The sequence below is a fragment of the Polypterus senegalus genome, chromosome 8 (genome assembly GCF_016835505.1).
Source record: "Polypterus senegalus isolate Bchr_013 chromosome 8, ASM1683550v1, whole genome shotgun sequence".
In the NCBI taxonomy this organism is placed as follows: Eukaryota; Metazoa; Chordata; class Cladistia; order Polypteriformes; family Polypteridae; genus Polypterus; species Polypterus senegalus.
The window spans coordinates 156087523-156105943 of NC_053161.1; the positions used below are offsets into that span (position 1 = coordinate 156087523).

Below are 18421 nucleotides of genomic sequence, written 5' to 3' on the forward strand. Positions count from 1 at the left end.
ACACAGGAACTAACTAGTGACCAGTTTTGGGCCTACAACCTTTTCTGCAGTGCAAATAACACGCTGCATTTTATGTTTATGTTCCAATTGAGCTGATGCACTGAGATACCACACAGTTATAGAGAAAGTAAAGATAATAAAACTGAGCCAGCACTGACTGGCACAGATTAAATTTTTTAAGTTGATAGAAAAAAAAAATGGTGTTAGGTGTTTTTGATAATAGCAGTTTTCATCCAAGTTTGGATTTTTTGTAATAGTGATGCCAAAATCTGCAATAAGAACTGTTCATATGATCAGGTAATCAGGGATTAGTCTGTCTTGGGGTTGGTGGGGGCTTGTGTTTGTAACCAGTAATCACTTGTGCAACATTCCAGAAAGAAAAGAAATCACTTGTGGACAAAATCTGTTCCAGCTCAATCTTGTATCTTTTCTTAGCATCCATATCTACCTTCTCTGGATGATATTTAACTTCCTTGTAAACAGGCACCTTATCCCCACTTTTGTAAGCGTCTTCTTTAGCTATCTGCAACTTTTTCTTCTCTTTATAAAACCATAGCACGTCATTAATGTATTCAAAGGTTGTTTTGTATGAATAAAAATTTTCCAGTAATACCTTATGAAAGAGGTAACTGTGTCTGCATGCTCATGTAATCTAGCCAGATGGTTTTCTGAAAACCTCTCAGATAGCTGAGCCTGGGCCTTATTTTAGTGCCTCACTAGCCCACGTATGCCCAGGTTTTACTACTGGTTTGGCAGATTTCAGTTTCTGTCTTATATGAGGGAACAAGAAACATCACAGAGTGGTCAGAGTCACCCAAAGGAGCCCTTGAAATTACATGGTAAGCATGTGAGATGGTGCACTAGCAGTGGTCTATTTCTCTCTCTCTAGTAGCATATTTCACCAGGTGTTTGTATTTGGGGAACTCAGATAGCAAAGTGCAATTATTAAAGTCACCCGAAATTAAGACTGTGGAATCTGGGTATTTATTCTCAACATCTAAGACTTGATCTGTTAAAAGCTGTATTCCCATTGTGGCATTTGATGAAAGCCCAACATATACACTATATGTAATTTACACTTTAGTGGTTTCAGTTTATGTCATTGAGGAAGGGCACCTTGGGATTAATGTTGCTGATGTGGTGTGATAAATTTAAAGTGTCCGTGTCCTGTTCCTGCTTGTGTGGTGAATAGCCGTGTTTGGGTTAATATTGCTGATAAAGTGATGTATGTTACGTCTGACACCTTTTATGCTAATTTGTGTTTATATATTTTGATAACCCACATTTTTTTAATACCTCAATATTATCATTTACAGGTATTAATGTAAAAATGCAATTACATTCATTTGCACAGTATTAGTCTGCTGAATTGGCACATTTACAGTATTATTTTTTAGAAAATGTGCTATAATTCTGTGTTCCTTTTCAATTGTCGATTTTCTTGTGAAATCATCGGTTTTGGAGATACCGGTATTTGAAAATGATCATTTGAATAGCAAAGTTGGGCAAGACTTCATTGGTGCTTTTATTTTGACACATTTCTTTCTTTCTATTTTTTTTTTTAACCTCAAGAACTCCTGCGGAAGGCGATGACGTCAGCCAGAGCGACTGAAGCAGATGTGTGATGGTGGCGCGTGTCCTTACAGCGCGACCGTTTAACTCTCAGACTGAGGGAGTTCAGGAGGCTCGTGCGGAGAAGCTGATCTGCGGAAAGTAAAGGTATAATCCCCCCAGCCCTCCCATAGAACGTGAAGAACGGAAATGACACAACAGCGGCACCGGAATTCGCTGAAATCTGGCACTCGGTTTGTAGTTACCGAGCAACAACGCTAAGGTTTCTTCTTGTGTTTATTGTATCTTGCAGGCTCTGCTCAAGTCTCAAAGGGGTGGCCCATTGGGTTGACGGGTTCCTGCCGATTATATCCATGACTGACTTAAAATAGCAAACTCTCATATTTACTTGTAGATGTATCCCCCCACCCCCAGTAATTAATTCCAATGTTTCCAGTATTTTGTGAATGCGTCACTAGCTGCTGAGTTCTAAACCGAAATGTTTATTGATTTCTAGCTTTCTTTGTCTTTCTTGCTCAGATGGCCGCGGCTTAGCTGTTCACTGTTTTCCGCACCTCAGTGAAGGGAAACGTCGTGTGTAGCTTTAAACTGGAATTACACGAGAATTATTGAGCGGCACGTAAAGGCTGACTCCGATTTTTTTTTTTTAATATGCATTGAACAAATGTAAACCAAGTAACCCCATGGACAACGTTGTCCATAAAGGTTATGTTAAGTGTCAGTTATATTTTAAAGGGTCCCGTCAGCCGCCGTTGTTTATTAATTTTCATTCCCCGCCTGTGCAGTTAAACAAGTGTCTTTTTGGCATCGCAAACAAGAGGGTCTCCCCATGAAAATATAAGATTAATAAAACGACGTGTCGAGTCCTGGTCTTCTCAACTGAACAGATTTTCGCGTTAACGGCGGATTTGTTTAACACAATTTGTTACACTTTTAATTCAAATCATCGAGATGATGGCTGGGTTTTGGTACAGTAGCGAAAGATGCCCACTTTGTTATTGTTAATACTATGGCGACTAAATGTATTCGTGATATAAATGAGAAATGTTAAAAAAAATATATGGTATTGGCTCGATTTGTTTATGAGAAATGTAAAGTGTATAGGGAATTACATTCATTTACTAAAGCATTGTTTAATGAATGAATTTTCATCTGTGTTTGTGTGAAGAGCTTCCAGTTCCAAAGTACCAGAACCCAATTTTGTAATGTTAAAAAGTAACACTTTTCAAGAATTCTATTGGAGCTACAGCATATTGCGAAGGTATTCAGTTTTTGAATAGTGGGACAGTGAGTTTCATAACTAAGTTGAATTTGTTTAGACTCACAAATTTAACTAAAGCTACATTCACGTGCTGGTGGAAAGACTGAACTTGAAATCTGTAGCACCCTGCCTTTCCCCTGGTGTGATTAATGCTAGAATTAGGTTCGACATTTATTTACATCAGTGTCCTTGCTGAAACCTATAACATTATACACCTGTCTTTAAAGGGTGACGGGAGCCATCGATGTTTGATTAGTTTTCAAAGTAGGAATGTCATGAAAGTTTGAAACACTAAATTAATTTTATTTTGGTCACTGGCGTAGCAAAGCACGAGGGCCCACTCGGGGCCGCATAGATTTTTTTTTTATGTTTAATAATTAACTAAAACAGGGGTTTCACAGTCTCGATGCAGTGGATTCAACGTTCAATGTCTTGTTACTATCAATTCTGACCTCAATGGCTGACGGCGAATCGTATGCTGCTGCCGATCTTCTCGCTGAACGCTATAGCACCAACTTTTCACCAGCGTTTCCCGCACAATTGTTGTCATCTCGTGCATGTTTTAAATCGATCTTGTCAACTGTTTTCGAAGTAGCTGAACTACACTGTGCACTGTCGTCTACTTCCAGTGACGTTTGCACGGCTTACATGTCACTGCTGACTATACCAGTGACTGCTGCTGCGTGTGAACGATCATCCTCACCACATAGCAAGACAGACTTCGTGGCGTGGCTGTACTCTCAATCTTAAGCGAGCGCGCCAGACAACTCGACGTGTTGCACAACAAAAAGCACGCAAGCGAGTATTTTAAGGTACCCACTGTGGCAACCCCTAATAGGAGCAGCCGGAAGAAGTGATATTTTAAGTAACTTGGGGGCTTTGCTCGCCAAACATCCCCTGTTCTTCGTGCCTTTGTGAAGAGGGAGGCTGAACGCACCCCAAGGAGACGCGTCTGCTCCTCCAAAACCAAGCTCAAATGGTGATACAATGGGATACAAATAAATTTTCTTTTTAAACTCATCTTTGCTCGATCAGGTGCTGTGTCATCTGAACTTCTCTCGCATACCAATTCCCCCACCAACACCCGGAAGCGCCACGGGCCGTTGTGAAGAGTGTGGCTGAATGAACACTAAGGTGACAGGTCGCTCCTCTGAAACTGAAATTTTTAACGCTAATACAATGGGAAACAAGTAAGTTTTTTTAACCTCCTCTTTGCTCAATCAGCTACTGTCCTGCTGCTGCTTTCGTTACGCGTTATCAGCACTTCGGGCGGCGCTTCATACCTTTAAAAGCCTGTACAGCACCTGTCCTTTTGTCCTCAAACACTATGTGGTCTCTTTTCGCTTTTCTGTTATTTTACCGAGTAATATTTTCCGTTTGTTTGTGCTAATGTCATCTTTTCACTCATTTTTTTGAGACTTTCGAATTGTACTACTTCCATTATCTCTAACCTGCTTTGCATGTGTACCAATACACTTGCTTGCATAGGTTGTAAGTATGACGTGACTTGTCCGTCTCGCGGAACGTGAAAGTGTCTCTTCTTCAAAAGATCACGTCTTGTCGCCGGAAAAAAAAGTCTCGTCCCAAGATTTTTTTTATATAACTGAGAGATATGATTTGTGACTTGTCAGTCAGTTCCATTTATGTAAGCTTTAACAGTTTAGCATATCTGTAATCAGTTTTATTGTGTACCTTAGTATGGCTTACTGTGTATTAGTGTCACTACTGTGAGGATTTGTGAGCATGACCACTTTATAATGTCCATTTTCTCAGAAGTTGTATAAAACGGGTCGATTGTGTGTAAGTATCATCCTGTTAGCCGGTGTTATTGTTTTAACTTGTTACAAATTGAAATGGTTTCATTTTATAGCACAGAACAGTTCCTACTTTCTAGCTTATGTAACATTTTAATCATCTTCTCTCACAAAGTTGTCTTGAAAAAGTAAGCAGGTCCACATTTTACATATATTTTTGTACTAGTACTACAACCCACAACTCCCACGTGCCATTCTCACCATTTATTTTATTTTTGCTAAATTACAGCGGCTGTAATAAAGCGATTTAAAAAGTTATTACAAATTTCATTTAGAGAGCCAGTTTGTTTGTCACCAGCATGATGCCACTGCCCAGCCGGCCCCTAGGATTAAGTTGCAAATAAATTACTAAGAGTTATGCTAGACAGGACCTTCACCAAATTAGCTACGCCACGGATTTTGATGTTAGCAAATGGAGCAGCTCATTTAATTGCTGGTTTAGACAAGCCCACTTTCCTTGAAACTTGCCTCATTTTTTTTTTACTTGTTGTTCACACTATCGGTGTCCAGTTTCCTCCCACATCATGCAGTCTTAAGATGCATAATTATGGATGCGTGTGAGGTTCCCAAAGGCAACACTGAACTGTATATGCCAGTTAGAAAATTAATGGATACCTGGAAGATCATTTGTAGATGTACCAATTACAATCAGGGAATAAATGCAAAGACTTGGTTCCATTATTGGGACTGTACAAGTCTCCGTTTTAAAAAAGAATTAAATCTTGTCGTAATTTCATGTCCTTGTACGAATTTATGATACTGCAAGTTAAATGATTGGAATCCTTACTTCATTGTGCCCTTAAAGGATGCAGAAATCTATTTCTGAACTAATTCCACAATGAGATCAATGTGGCAATAGCAAACATCTGTATGTGTTTTTTTTTAATTTATTTATTAATAATAAGCACAATTCCTTCAATCGCGCACTGAAGTTCTCCAGCCTTGAATTCCAAATAGCTTTCTGCTATTTTTGTTTTAAAACTTCACTTGATATGGTGCTGTATCATCACTGCCATCAGCCATGTAGTTTTAACTCAAGCTTTTCTCCAAGTGTTTTTGTGGCTTACAAAGTTATTTGGCTATGTATTCAGAAGTGTGGTGTCAACTTGGATCCGGAGTACTGGGTCTGGTGGCATCTTCATTTAAAGGTCTGCATTAGTTGACTGCACTGTTTGAAAACTGTATTTTTAAATCTCTCTATTATATAAAAAAGAGAGACTTTTTCCAGAGAGACAAGACAAGACATTTTCAGAGAGATAATTTCACGTCCCGTGAGACGAGACTTTGTGCCATGAGATGAATTGAAAGCCTAACAGGTTCAAGAGGGAGTGGAAATAAAAGACAAGCAGTAGAAGAAGAAAAGACAAAGAGTAGAAGACAAAGTATAACGCCATAAAGAGGTTCAAAAACTTTGGCGCGATACACATGCAGAACAGGTTAGAGATTATGAAAGTACTAAAATTCAAAATTCTCAAAAAACCGATCGCATTAGCGCTAACAAACAGAAATTATTACTTGGTGAAATAACAGAACAGCAAAAAGAGATTGAATATATGGACATAGGTGATATGACAAAGCTACTACATGTTTAATTTCAAAGAAACCACAATTCGGTCAGGTTTACATTTATGATCATGGAGAAGCGATGCAACATAGAAATGAAAGAGTTAAACGATTGGATGTATTAGAAATTGTACAGCCAAAAATGGGATGCAAATCCATACGTCCAAAAGTATTGCACTTTACACAAAATGTATCTGCAAAACACAGACAAATAAGTTTTCTTGGATTTCTATATGAATCCAAAATATCACGCTTGCATATATAATAAACCAACATGTGACGAATTGTCAGCGATAATAGTTTCGAAAGACGGAGATATCAAAGACAGAGTTGATATTCGTGTTTATCCAAAAGCACAGCACGATTCGTTGCAAGCGGCAGATCCGGAAAATGACTAGCAAGTAGGGCCTGCACGGAGGTTGGCGAGCGAAGAGAGCAGGGAGCAGAGCCCCCCTAGTATAGATTAAACATACTTTTTAATCCTGCCCTCTAGAATTTGTCTTAAAAGTGACTGTTTAGCCACATGTCTTAGGTTCTATCGCTCACCACATTGAATTGAGGGAGCCTATGAATGTTATATTAACTTGTCAGGTCTTGACTGATTTGACAAATAGCATACATCTAATTTGCCATATTTTAAACATCTGGACTTGTATGAATTCTGCCTTTATCGCTGTCACAAAAGTCTTCATCCACACTGACTGTGTGTTCATTTGAGAACTGTACAACTGGAGTGTCAGTTTATGATGCCAGAACAAGTCCTCTCTTTTGACAGCACTTTCATTCGGACTCCTGGTATCACTTTAAGTATAGTTTTATGAGAGGGGACTCTGACTTTTTGTTTGCATAAGTCCATGAATATGTGCATGCATTATGGATTGGCAGGAAGTTCACGATCAAGTTTTGATCTGGTGACTGTCTGCTGAACATTTTCTTCTAAGTGTGCATTGCATTTGGACATTTCTGATTTTTTGTTACTTCATGTTTACAGGTGACACACAATCTGCAGAGGTTTCAGGTATGCATTCATGTCTGTAATGGTTGTCCTGTTGTGTGACTCAGAGGTTAACTAAACCTGGAACAGCACTGGAATACTGTTTTTGTTTTGTGATGTTTTATATAGAAGTAAATGACCTTTTTATTATTATTTTAAGGTAGGGTGTGGGATTGTCCCATTAAAGGAATACTCCACCCAAAAATATTTTTTAATATTTACCCTATGTGATTTGAAGTGGTGGCCAAGAAAAACATATAATCTAATGTTTTCATGGAGGATGGAGATAATAATAGTCCTGATACAGTAGACTTCAGTGGGGGTCCTACATTGTGAAAAAAGAGTAAACAATATCAAAACAGCCATTTAGGAAATCTCATATTATGCCAGTTGCATAATTATATGTCACATAATCAGTCATATGCCCCTAACACCCCTAAGACATGTATTTTGGCTAAAATATCATCAAATAAACCACTACCGAAATATATAATTTGCTGTTGTTCAGCTTTGGTCACATACCCATTATATCATTGTGCACAACTGTGAATTTTGTTCACTCAGGGTCAAGCTTTTAAATGTAAGACCCATCTCCCCCTTATTACTTTTGTAGTACTTTTTTGTTCTTCATGAAAACACAAGATTAACAGTTTCTCTGCCCACCGTTCCAAACAACGTGGTGAGAGTAACAGATTCAAAAAATATCTTTGTGTTTATTCCTTTATCATTCAGGAAAATTTTAATTATGAAGTGCTGTTTTTCCACAAACTCTCATACAGTAAATAGTGTCAGTACATTGGATGAATAACTGATTTTGAAAGAAAAAGTCACTTTAAAAACAAACCCCAGTGAATTAACTCCAGTATTAACTTCAGAACGTCATCTTGTTATTGATACAAACGTCATTTCTAAAATTTCTTTCAGTGGTTTAACTATAAGAGGACAGTTGGGAGAAAGTTTAAAACAGTAAGTGACAAATAAAATTTAAAACCATAAATTCTTAATTTTGTTTATCAATGTTCACCCGCAAACATGTAAAAATATTTGAGTGTTGAAGTATCTGAATTCTGTTAAGGACATTGTATATACAAACCTATAAGACATTTTTTCACAAACCAGTCTATGCTGTGAGAACTTCTACCAGTTGACAATCATCGTTAAAGAAATACTGTACCCGAAAATATATTTTTTTATGTTACCGAACCTGGTGTAGTTTGTAGTGATGGCAAATTAAAACTGTTAATCACATGGTTTTATACAGAATGGAGAGATAAAGTTTATGATATAACGGGCATGTATGGTAACCAAAGCTGAATAACAGCAAATTATATTAAAAATGTCCATAAATAAAAAAATAAAAAAATCACACATTACTCTTGTCGCATAATCCATGTCAAATCATCCAGTCACAACATCCCAATCGCATGTATTTTTAAATAAAAACATTTGGCAAAGGTTGTCATAAACAAAAATGGAAAGTACTTAGATGCAAACAAGCATTTGAATTGCAGACCTGATTTTTATCTTTACATTTATACTCATATCCACATCTAGAGTACCTCAGGATTATTTATCATTACTCACTGAAACTGCACAGGTGAATTGACCTTCTGCTGGCTGAATTACTTCAGATATGCATAAGTACGAGGCAGATGCTTGTCCTGATAATGTTTTCACTTGCTACTTTTTAACTTTTAATCTTTAGTTCTACATGAGCTCAGTACACACTTTTTGTTGCTATTACGTGAAGCACAATGTTATCCAGTGAATAAGCTTTTAATGTGCTGGACTCCTGACCAATGAATCAGGTAGAGAGTAGGGTCTTCAGTTTTTAAATGCTCAGGTGCATCTGAGAATATTCCATTTTCATTCATATGAGATTGTTCTGGAAGTGTTCTATTTAACAATGTTTTATGTATGTGTGACATTGTGAGCATATGACTGGATGACATTTATGTGATATGAGAAACAGGAGATTTTTTTCATGAACATTTGTTTACATTGTTTGCTGTTGTCCTATGTTGATCACCATAGATGCCTATTCTATCTGAATCTTTATTTCCTTCTGCCTGAAAACATGAGATTAAAATTTTTCATGGCCACCACTACATTCTACACAGGGTAAGTAACATATACGAGTACAAACCTCCTTTTTGGATGGAACATTCCTTTAAATAAAAAATGCAAATTGGGCAGGTAACTACAGACTGGTAAATGTAATCTATGTCAAAAGTAAATTAATGAACACTTTCTTTCTGCAAACAAATAGGCTAGTGTGTGAAGTGACAATTCTTAAATCTGCTGTGTGCAAGTGGGCACTGTGGTGGACTGGTTCTTTGTTAAGGCCTGTTTCCTTCCTTGTGCCCAGTACTGCCAGGATAGATTCTAGTCCAGGCCCATGAACTACATTCAGCAGGTCTCAGAATAATATGGTATGGTAGTTATTAAAGGCAATATTGGTCCCACCAATACTGGGGGGTTTTGGGTAGTGCTTGGATGTTTCAAGCACAAGGATATCTTTAGCAATTGTTTAAAAGTTTAGATGGCACTGAATAGGGAAGATTAAAGTCTCTAGGGTATCTGTTAAAATCTCTACAGATGGATATGGACAAAATTCTGATTTTGATTAGTACTGTTCAGCTAAAGTTAAATGTGAAGTCTTACCTTTTGAAATTCCAAAAGTTTCAAAATCTAGTTGCACAATAATGGGTTTAAGGCTTTATTATAAAGCTTTCACCTTATTAGGAAGAATCTATACAGTGTTCAGAAGCAGTTGAAATGTTCAATAGCAACCATGCTGTGGGGAGTACAAACCAACAGGGGTTATTATGCAAAGTGACAAGGAAAACTCCAGAAAAAGCAATTGTTACAAAGAATGGATGAAGGCATTAACTCAAGTGTGTTCTGTGCTTTTTTTTATTCAGTTTTGAGTTTATTCTGTTGTGTTCTGTTCACAGGTTGGAAAAATGAGGCTGGCTTAACACATGAACAAATGGAGCAGATGTGCCCAGGTGTCAATGAGACTGCAGAGATGAGCCATAAATGTGACGAGCTGGCTTTTAAAGAACACAGAAATGATGAGAAAAAGGAAAATCTCTTGCTACACAAGAACCTCATTTTCGCTGATACCACAGATCAAAGAAGTGTGGACATTAAGAAAGAAGATTGTGAATGGGAATCCATTCACCTGGAAAATCATGGAATTAAGGAGGAGGAGGATAGTGAGTGGGTGTCAGTAAGCATTAAAGAAGAATACGAGCCAAGATCGATTAGCTCAGACATGCTGAAAAATGAAATTGTAAGCAGCATAAAGGAAGAAGTCATCAAATCAGAGCCTTTCTTTCAGTATGTGTGTTCAGGTGAAGAGCTGCCTCAAATAGGCTTTACATCGAGCAGTCACCATACCCTAGAGTATCATTCTGTTCATCTGAAGTCCGAATCATTGGAGCCGGAGATAAAGACCGAGGAAGCATCATGTTCAAGTCAAGGTAGGTGCTAAAATAAAAATGTCAGCCTCTGAGCTGCTGATGTATAACATTGTTCAACTAAAGAATACCCTTTTGATCTTTAATCAAACTTATAAATGCAACATTGTTATTTATAAAATTTGTGCTGGAAATCAAAAGGTTTTTAGAATCGCTGAACAATATTTGCATTTTTTTTATTAATTCAACTAGTCATTTATCTCTTCTGAAATGAGGATATTAAGTGATTGAAGAGGCAATACAGGTTAGTCAGAAATGCACTCCACTCAGAAAGTCATTCTACCCTCTGTGTTGCCCCCTTTTTAATTTAAAATCTTGCATATAGACTTGCGTTTATAGTTTTCTTAATAACTAGCCATTCCCCCACCCACCTTGAAACAGGTGTAAATTGTACATTTTATTGAGATAAAACTGAGTAAAACAAATGAAATATTTTAGTTGCCAATCTTATTAAAAAAACAAAATATATATCTATACTAATAAAAGGCAAAGCCCGCCCTCACTCGCTAACTCACTCACTCACCACTAATTCTCCAACTTCCCGTGTAGGTAGAAGGCTGAAATTTGGCAGGCTCATTCCTTACAACTTACTTACAAAAGTTAAGCAGGTTTCATTTCGAAATTCTACGCTTAACGGTCATAACGGTTGACAACGTTCGCCATGTTGAACTTTCTTATTTATGGCCCCATCTTCACGAAATTTGGTAGGTGGCTTCCCTGCACTAACCAAAACTGATGTACGTACTTATTTCAGTGGTATGATGCCACTGTCAGCCACCATATTGAAGTTTCCAATGTCACTAATTGTCCAACTTCCCGTGTAGGTAGAAGGCTAAAATTTGGTACTTATTTCGGTGGTATGATGCCACTGTCGGCCACCATATTGAACTTTAAAATGGTCTTTGTTACTTATGGGCCCATCTTGAAGAAATTTGGTACGCGGGTTCCCAACGCTAACTGAATCCTACTTACGTACATATATACGTCCATAGCCTGCAGCTCGGTCACCGTGTGAGGCGATGGGATGGGGGACCCAACACCTCCACGTTGTTGGCTGCCTGCCTATATAAGGCCGTCCATCGCTCCAGTCTCTACATTCCCTTCCTTGCTTCGCCACGGGATTCACGTCTCCCTGCTGATAACTGCAGCCTTTTTATTTAATCCACGGCTTCTCCGCTGTTTTATTTTTCATTTATTACGATTATAGTTATTGTGTAGGTATTTTAGACTTACTTTACATTGTTCAGGTACCCATTTCCTTTATCATTCCAACCGTACCCCATTAACATGTCTATCGAGGTGATCACCATCGATCAAAGAACTGTCACTTACCGAGTGGTTTCCATGCCAGGAGATGGCACCTACCTTTTCCATTCTCTTTGTTACATATTGCACGGCCATATCAGGCTCATTCTTGATATCCAGAGGAACATTGTGTCTTATGTATTGAATGACTGGGACAGGTTCAAGGTGTGGACTGATGACGGTACAGGAGATCATTATACTACACAGGACCACTAGAAGAGTGAAATGCTTAAGCCCTTCACCTATGCATCTGCATGTGAGTCGATGGCTGCCGGTAAATTGTTCGGTTGTCGCTTTCAAGTGTACTGAAATGGCCAAATATTTTACACCTTTTGACAACCGCCAATGCCTCTTAAACATCTTAGATTGACAGGTGACGATTTCAGTAGTGGACACTTTGATGTTTATGAATGTTTAAACTCTCAAAAGCTGGATGTGAAGTTATCGATGAAACTGGTTGTATACTTACAACGCTTGACAGATGCCGAATGTCTCTTCAACACAAGTCCTACAAATACTGTCGTAATTGAAATAAACCATGAAACTCAAACCGATTATGACAGCAGCAATCCAAGCTGTGAGATTTAAAACAAGATTACTGTTCACATGGCCAACTGTACGTTGCATGCTCAAGAGTAGGTTTAATTTTCTCCTTAATAAAAATTTTAAGGCAGTACTATATACTACTACTATATATATATACTAGCAAAATACCCACGCTTCGCAGCGGAGAAGTAGTGTGTTAAAGAAGTTATGAAAAAGAAAAGGAGACATTTTAAAAATAACGTAACATGATTGTCAATGTAATTGTTTTGTCACTGCTATGATTGTTGCTGTCATATATATATATATATATATATATATATATATATATATATATACACACACATATATATATATATATATATATATATATATATATATATATATATATATATATATATATATATATATATATATATATACATACACACACATCAACATATATACACACACACATATATATATATATATATATATATACTGTATATAGCAAAATCCCCCCGCTTCGCAACGACCTTTGTATACCACGTTGTCAGTTCAGCACTCCGGATGTAATATGACCAAACTGTGCACTGAGCTTACTTTTGAGAATGCAACGTATAGTTGTCCAGGAGAAAAGCAATGTTGCCTCAAATCAATGGCAACCTTTTGTAGCGTCTGTCCCTGAGACTTATTAATTGTCATCGCGAAGCAGAGCCTTACTGGAAATTGGAGGCATTTGAATTGAAATGGGAGATCAGAGGGTATAACGGTGATGCGAGGAAAACATTCAGAGTGTGGCGCTCTGCTGTTTTTTGTGTAGCTGCCTTCACACAGCTTCTCCTCTGCTTTATAAACAAACGCCATATAAGGCCGTCGTTTCTCCTTGCTTCGCGGTTCTGTACTGTTTTATTGTTCGTTTATTATGATTGCTATAGTTATTGTGTAGCTATTTGAGACTAACTGTACTGTTTAGGTACCCATTTCCTTTATTTAATCCGCGGCTTGTACGCTATTTTTTTGTTCATTTATTACGATTATAGTTATTTATTGATTCCCCTCTAGCTGACTGCCTGCTCATACAAGGCACTCCGCTGGTTTTTTGTGAAGCAGCCTTTTCACAGCTTCTCCGCTGTTTTATAAACGAATGACATATAAGGCCTTCCTTTTCCCTTGCTTCGCCAAGAAAGCTGCCTTTTTATTTAATCCACTGGTTCTCGCCACCACTACAACGCTGGTTTATTTTCTTACTCATTTGCTAGTTTCTACCTGTGCTTGCTCTGTTTGTCATGTCATCTGTCTGACAAGTCTGTAATTAAAATAAATTAATTTTCTTCCTTATGAATAAATACTTATGCTCTCACTCTATTACTGCTAACTCCATTATAAGTGCTACATACTGCTCTCCCTAGTTACTCTTTTTACACTTGGTTTACTTCTACTTAAGGCTTCACAGTTACTTTTAATTATTAGCAGCTAAAAGCTTCTATAGCCACTTTTGATTTTCTACTCCTCACCCATGCTACAGTTTTGAACACAAGTGCCCCTTCAAATACTTTGCTACCTTTGCTCCTGTACAAGCAAAAGAAAAAAAAAAATCTATATATGTATATGTGTGTGCGCATGTCACTCTCCTGTCCTTCCTTGACTTTTTCAAATTGCTATACTGCAAATGCCAATGTAGTTGTAATGCTAAAATTCTACACAGATAATGTAATTGATTACATTTTTCTTCCTTTTCTTGCACAAAAGACTGTCCATAGCAATGCCACTGATTGTTGGTGCTCAGGTTTTAAAATCACCGTCTCCCTCTCTTCTGGCATGCGCTTGACAGCATTTGCATTTTCACCTTGAAAAATACAATCTAACTGCTGATAAATTAAATGTATGTTTCACAGCAAACAAAAAGAGTTTCTTATGCATTTATTTTATGTATCCAGCCAAATGAAATATGTAACATTGCTTTTGACAAAAAAAATTCTTAAAATAGCCATGTATTAGCGCAAAGTGCAATTTTTTTTTTATTGCAGAGGTATGCATACTTTAGAATAGAGGTTGTATGCAAATAAGAAGCAGTGTGTCAAGAAATTCATTTTTCTGTATAATCAAGCTTTTGCTAACTTATTGTTAAGCAATATACTGTTTTTGATTCATTACACGTAAGAGAAAAGAAAATCTGAAATTTGTCAACGTTTCAGTTATTTCAGTTGGGTAAAAACCAGCTATAGACTTGCCAAAAATGGCATTGCAGTGTTTAACACACTGTCAAATATAAAATGTATAGCCAACATGAATTTGATATGGGGAAGAGAGAATATGCGAAGTATGGCAGCTCACTCACAAAGCTTTCAGGCAATGAGGGCTGACAATGAATGTAAATGCAAGAACAAATGGTGGTCTTTTATGTAATATTGGAAAAGCTGATGCAACATGTTACTTGACCGTAAATGAGGCACCTTTTACATTAATTTCAGAACACCAATATTGAAATGTTGGCGCATGTATTGAATTACAGTTCACACAATTGCAAGTATTGGGGTTGGAGGGTTCTTCTGAGTTGAGATTATTTTGATAGGCATAAACTGTTGTACATTAACTGATTAACTTATCTGATCACCATCTAAACTTGTATTTATGTAAAATTCTGCATTTGCATGTATTTCTGCAGATTTACAGGGGAGTGCCTTTGCCTCACCATCATCAGTTGTTCAGAACTCTCTTCAGCGCAAAACACAGCAGATAATGCATGATGGAAAAATGAAGATACTGGAGTCTGGATCAGAAATTTTAATTACTGACACTTTACAGGATAACTCTACACCCATTGTAAAACTAATAAGGTCAGATACAACAAATATTAAAGAACAGGTGCAAAATTCAAATGGAGAAGATTTGCATATCTGTGAATATTTGGGAGAAACTAATAAATGCAGAGATGAATGTAAAGATGATCAGAGGAGTTGTAAAAGTCGGGAGTCATATTGCTGTTCTGTTTGTGGAAAACAATTCTTTAAGAATTGCCATCTTCAGACTCACATAAGAATTCACACTGGCGAGAAACCATACTGCTGTTCTGAATGTGGAAAACAATTCTCCAGCAGCACCAATCTTCAGATCCACAGAAGGATTCATACTGGAGAGAAGCCATATTGTTGTAATGAGTGTGGCAAACAATATTTGCAAAAAGGCCATCTTCAGCACCATTTAAGAATTCACACTGGTGAAAAGCCGTATTGTTGTTCTGAATGTGGTAAACGATTCACCAGGAATAGCAGTCTTCAGATTCATCAAAGAAACCACAATGGTGAGAGTCCATATTGTTGTTCTGAATGTGGCAAGCGATTCACCACCAACAGTAATCTTAAAACCCATACAAGAATCCATACGAAGGAGAAGCCACATCAGTGTTCCGAATGTGGCAAACAATTTTGTAGCAGTAGTAATCTCAAGATCCACACAAGAAATCACACTGGGGAGAAGCCATACTGCTGTTCTCAGTGTGGAAAACGATTTGCCAGAAATAGCCGTCTTCATATGCATGAAAAAAGGCACAATGGTGAGAACCCGTATTGTTGTTCAGATTGTGGCAAACGATTCAGCACCAATGGAAATCTTCAGGTACACAAAAGAATTCACACAGGAGAGAAACCATACTGCTGTGAGGACTGTGGCAAGCAATTCATCACTAGTAGTCATCTTCAGAGGCACAGAAGAGTTCACACTGGAGAGAAACAAAACATCACTTCAAAAAACCACCTCATGACTCAAGAGTGAAGTTCATTCCTGTATTAAAAGTATGCAAACTAAACCACTGTTGAGAAATTAACCCTATGGATGCATCAGATGTGGAATAAAACCGTTAAAATTGTACCAGTGTTGCACAACAGGTCTTCTCCAAAAAACAAAAAAAAATGTTTCAAGGTTCATCTGGATGCCCTACTAATTATCATCACCACATACAAACCACAGCAGGAAGAACTATTACAGACCACAGAAGTACTGCATCGAGCCCTTTCTGCAAATTGTATGGGAGTAACAGCATAAGCAATAGAACACTACACCAAAAGTAAATAATGAGGTTCACTTCTGTTTGGAAAGGTACAAAACAATTGGAGAAAAATATCCCCAAGCAGTTTTCCTATTCTGTAGACAAAAATGCAATTAGTAGCAGTCTTCAATGAAGATGTTACACCGATCCCTCGCTGCAAATTTAAGGTGATGAGGTACAGTAGTACTACAGAAACATCATGACTAAAGAGTAACTTTCACTCCTGTCTTGTAAGCACACCACAAAAATTTGGAGAAAATAACTACAGCAAAGCATATTGCTGAGATGATTGTTGGAAACAATGCTCTGGAAGAAGCAGCTTTCAAACACAACACAATGTACACTAGAAAGACACAAATCCACTCCTGGTGTGAAGTTTGGTCAAATGTTTTGTAAAACTTCCAAACCTTGTGCACAGATAGAGGCAGTGAAGTTTGCTAGGAATGAAGAAAGACAGAGGAAAAAAAAAAACCAACTTGCAAGGATACAAATATTGTGATAAATATTCTGATTTCCTGCTCAAAAGTCCATGTAGATAAGGTAAAGATTGCTTAGCAGAGACAAATGATTAAAAGATGTTTCTTAATCATAGCTGTACAAGGTAGTTCAATGCATCAACAGAAAAAAAAATGGAGAAATGGATAAGAGAGTTAGAGAAATGAACTTGTTCTGGTTCTGGTGAATTAGGGCAACAAAGTTGCCATTCTGAAAATTCTACAAAAAACAGATTACTGCACCAGACCATCACTCAATAGACGCTGAGCACACATCCTAAACAAAATAATGAAAAAAATAAGGTGCTGCTAGTAATGGGGAAAACACAGAGTCCAGCTAAGAGAAAAATTGATGCCAGGAAACTGAATGCACTTGTTTTATATATAATAAAAAAAGCAATCAAACCTTGACCTTGGATGAAGAATTTTCAGTCCCAGGTGACTACTAATTTCTGAGAATGGAGAGGCAACAAAAAAAACAAAACACTGGACTCGAATTTTACTTGCGATACAGAGAAATTCTATTTGTTTGGGAGAGGACTATACTGATTTTTGGTTTATGAATAACTGTATGATCATTATGAATTATGTAGTTTATCTTACCATGTGCACATACTGAATGTATTCAGAAACATTTTCTCTCCAATAAGTAAAACTACAAGGGTCATTCAGAAAGTTTCTGCACTTTTATATTTCCGATGGAAATGGTGAAGGTGGGAGGAGTAGTAAATGGGCATTAAAAAGTTGGTACGACACTGCAAATGAAGGTGACTATGTAGAAAAGTGATGTAATTTGTATTTGAAATTCTTATTAAATAGAGTTAAAAAAGTGGGGAATCTTTTTGAACGTCCCTTGTACATACTGCTTAAAATCGATTCCCAAAATAAAAATTCAAACATTGTTATATTATTGTCACATAACACTTTTCATGCTACATTTGGTTGAAAAATCACTTTGTCCAGTTTGTAATGTCCTGTTGTGAAATTTATGTTTACCTCTGTATACAGAGAATATATTACGTGGTTAATAACACTTGTGAAGTCAAATTCATTCAAATGTGAAATATTACACAACTGATGCTCCAATTTCCTTCCTTTTTAAATTTTGTCTTAACTTTAAGGCTACTTTTCAGAAAATCAGACTTGTCAATTTAAAATTATAATATCGGAGATCATATTAAACAGTCTTTGTTCTCGTGTTTTCAAGTTGCCTTGATCAGACTTTGCTATTGCTTATGCCTGTGTTAAAGCAGAATTAGCCATTAAATTTAACTGACTGCAAGTGTAGAAATTAGTCACAAATGGAGAGCGCTTTTGCTCCAGTGCCATTAAAATATGTGCTTTAGTCAAATTTTAGTTATTA

The 18421-nt window shown here is 37.1% G+C and overlaps 1 protein-coding gene across 8 annotated transcripts; it reads left to right on the forward strand.

Annotated features, from left to right (window-relative positions):
• The first annotated feature begins 1587 nt into the window (after positions 1-1587).
• LOC120533191 (zinc finger protein 883-like) lies at positions 1588-17818 on the forward strand. 8 transcript variants are annotated; one of them, XM_039759936.1, is made up of 5 exons: positions 1588-1834; positions 3869-4023; positions 7202-7228; positions 10162-10692; positions 15185-17818. In XM_039759936.1, exons 4-5 carry the CDS (start codon positions 10197-10199, stop codon positions 16288-16290), a joined length of 1602 nt encoding a protein of 533 aa, XP_039615870.1. In that variant the 5' UTR covers positions 1588-1834; positions 3869-4023; positions 7202-7228; positions 10162-10196; the 3' UTR covers positions 16291-17818. The 8 variants fall into 8 exon arrangements, with proteins under 8 accessions (XP_039615870.1, XP_039615868.1, XP_039615869.1 ...); XM_039759934.1 differs by lacking the exon at positions 3869-4023 and adding an exon at positions 8129-8170; XM_039759935.1 differs by lacking the exon at positions 3869-4023 and adding an exon at positions 8129-8170 and having other exon boundaries at positions 1588-1719.
• Positions 17819-18421: the final 603 nt, after the last annotated feature.

What these genes read in the sequence shown, in the direction of transcription:
- LOC120533191 (XM_039759931.1), top strand. Translation starts at nt 10,080, where the DNA reads ATGGATGAAGGCATTAACTCAAGTGTGTTCTGTGCTTTTTTTTATTCA. An exon ending in AGCATCATGTTCAAGTCAAG is followed by an intron (nt 10,693 to 15,184) that starts GTAGGTGCTAAA and finishes GTATTTCTGCAG; the next exon opens with ATTTACAGGGGAGTGCCTTT.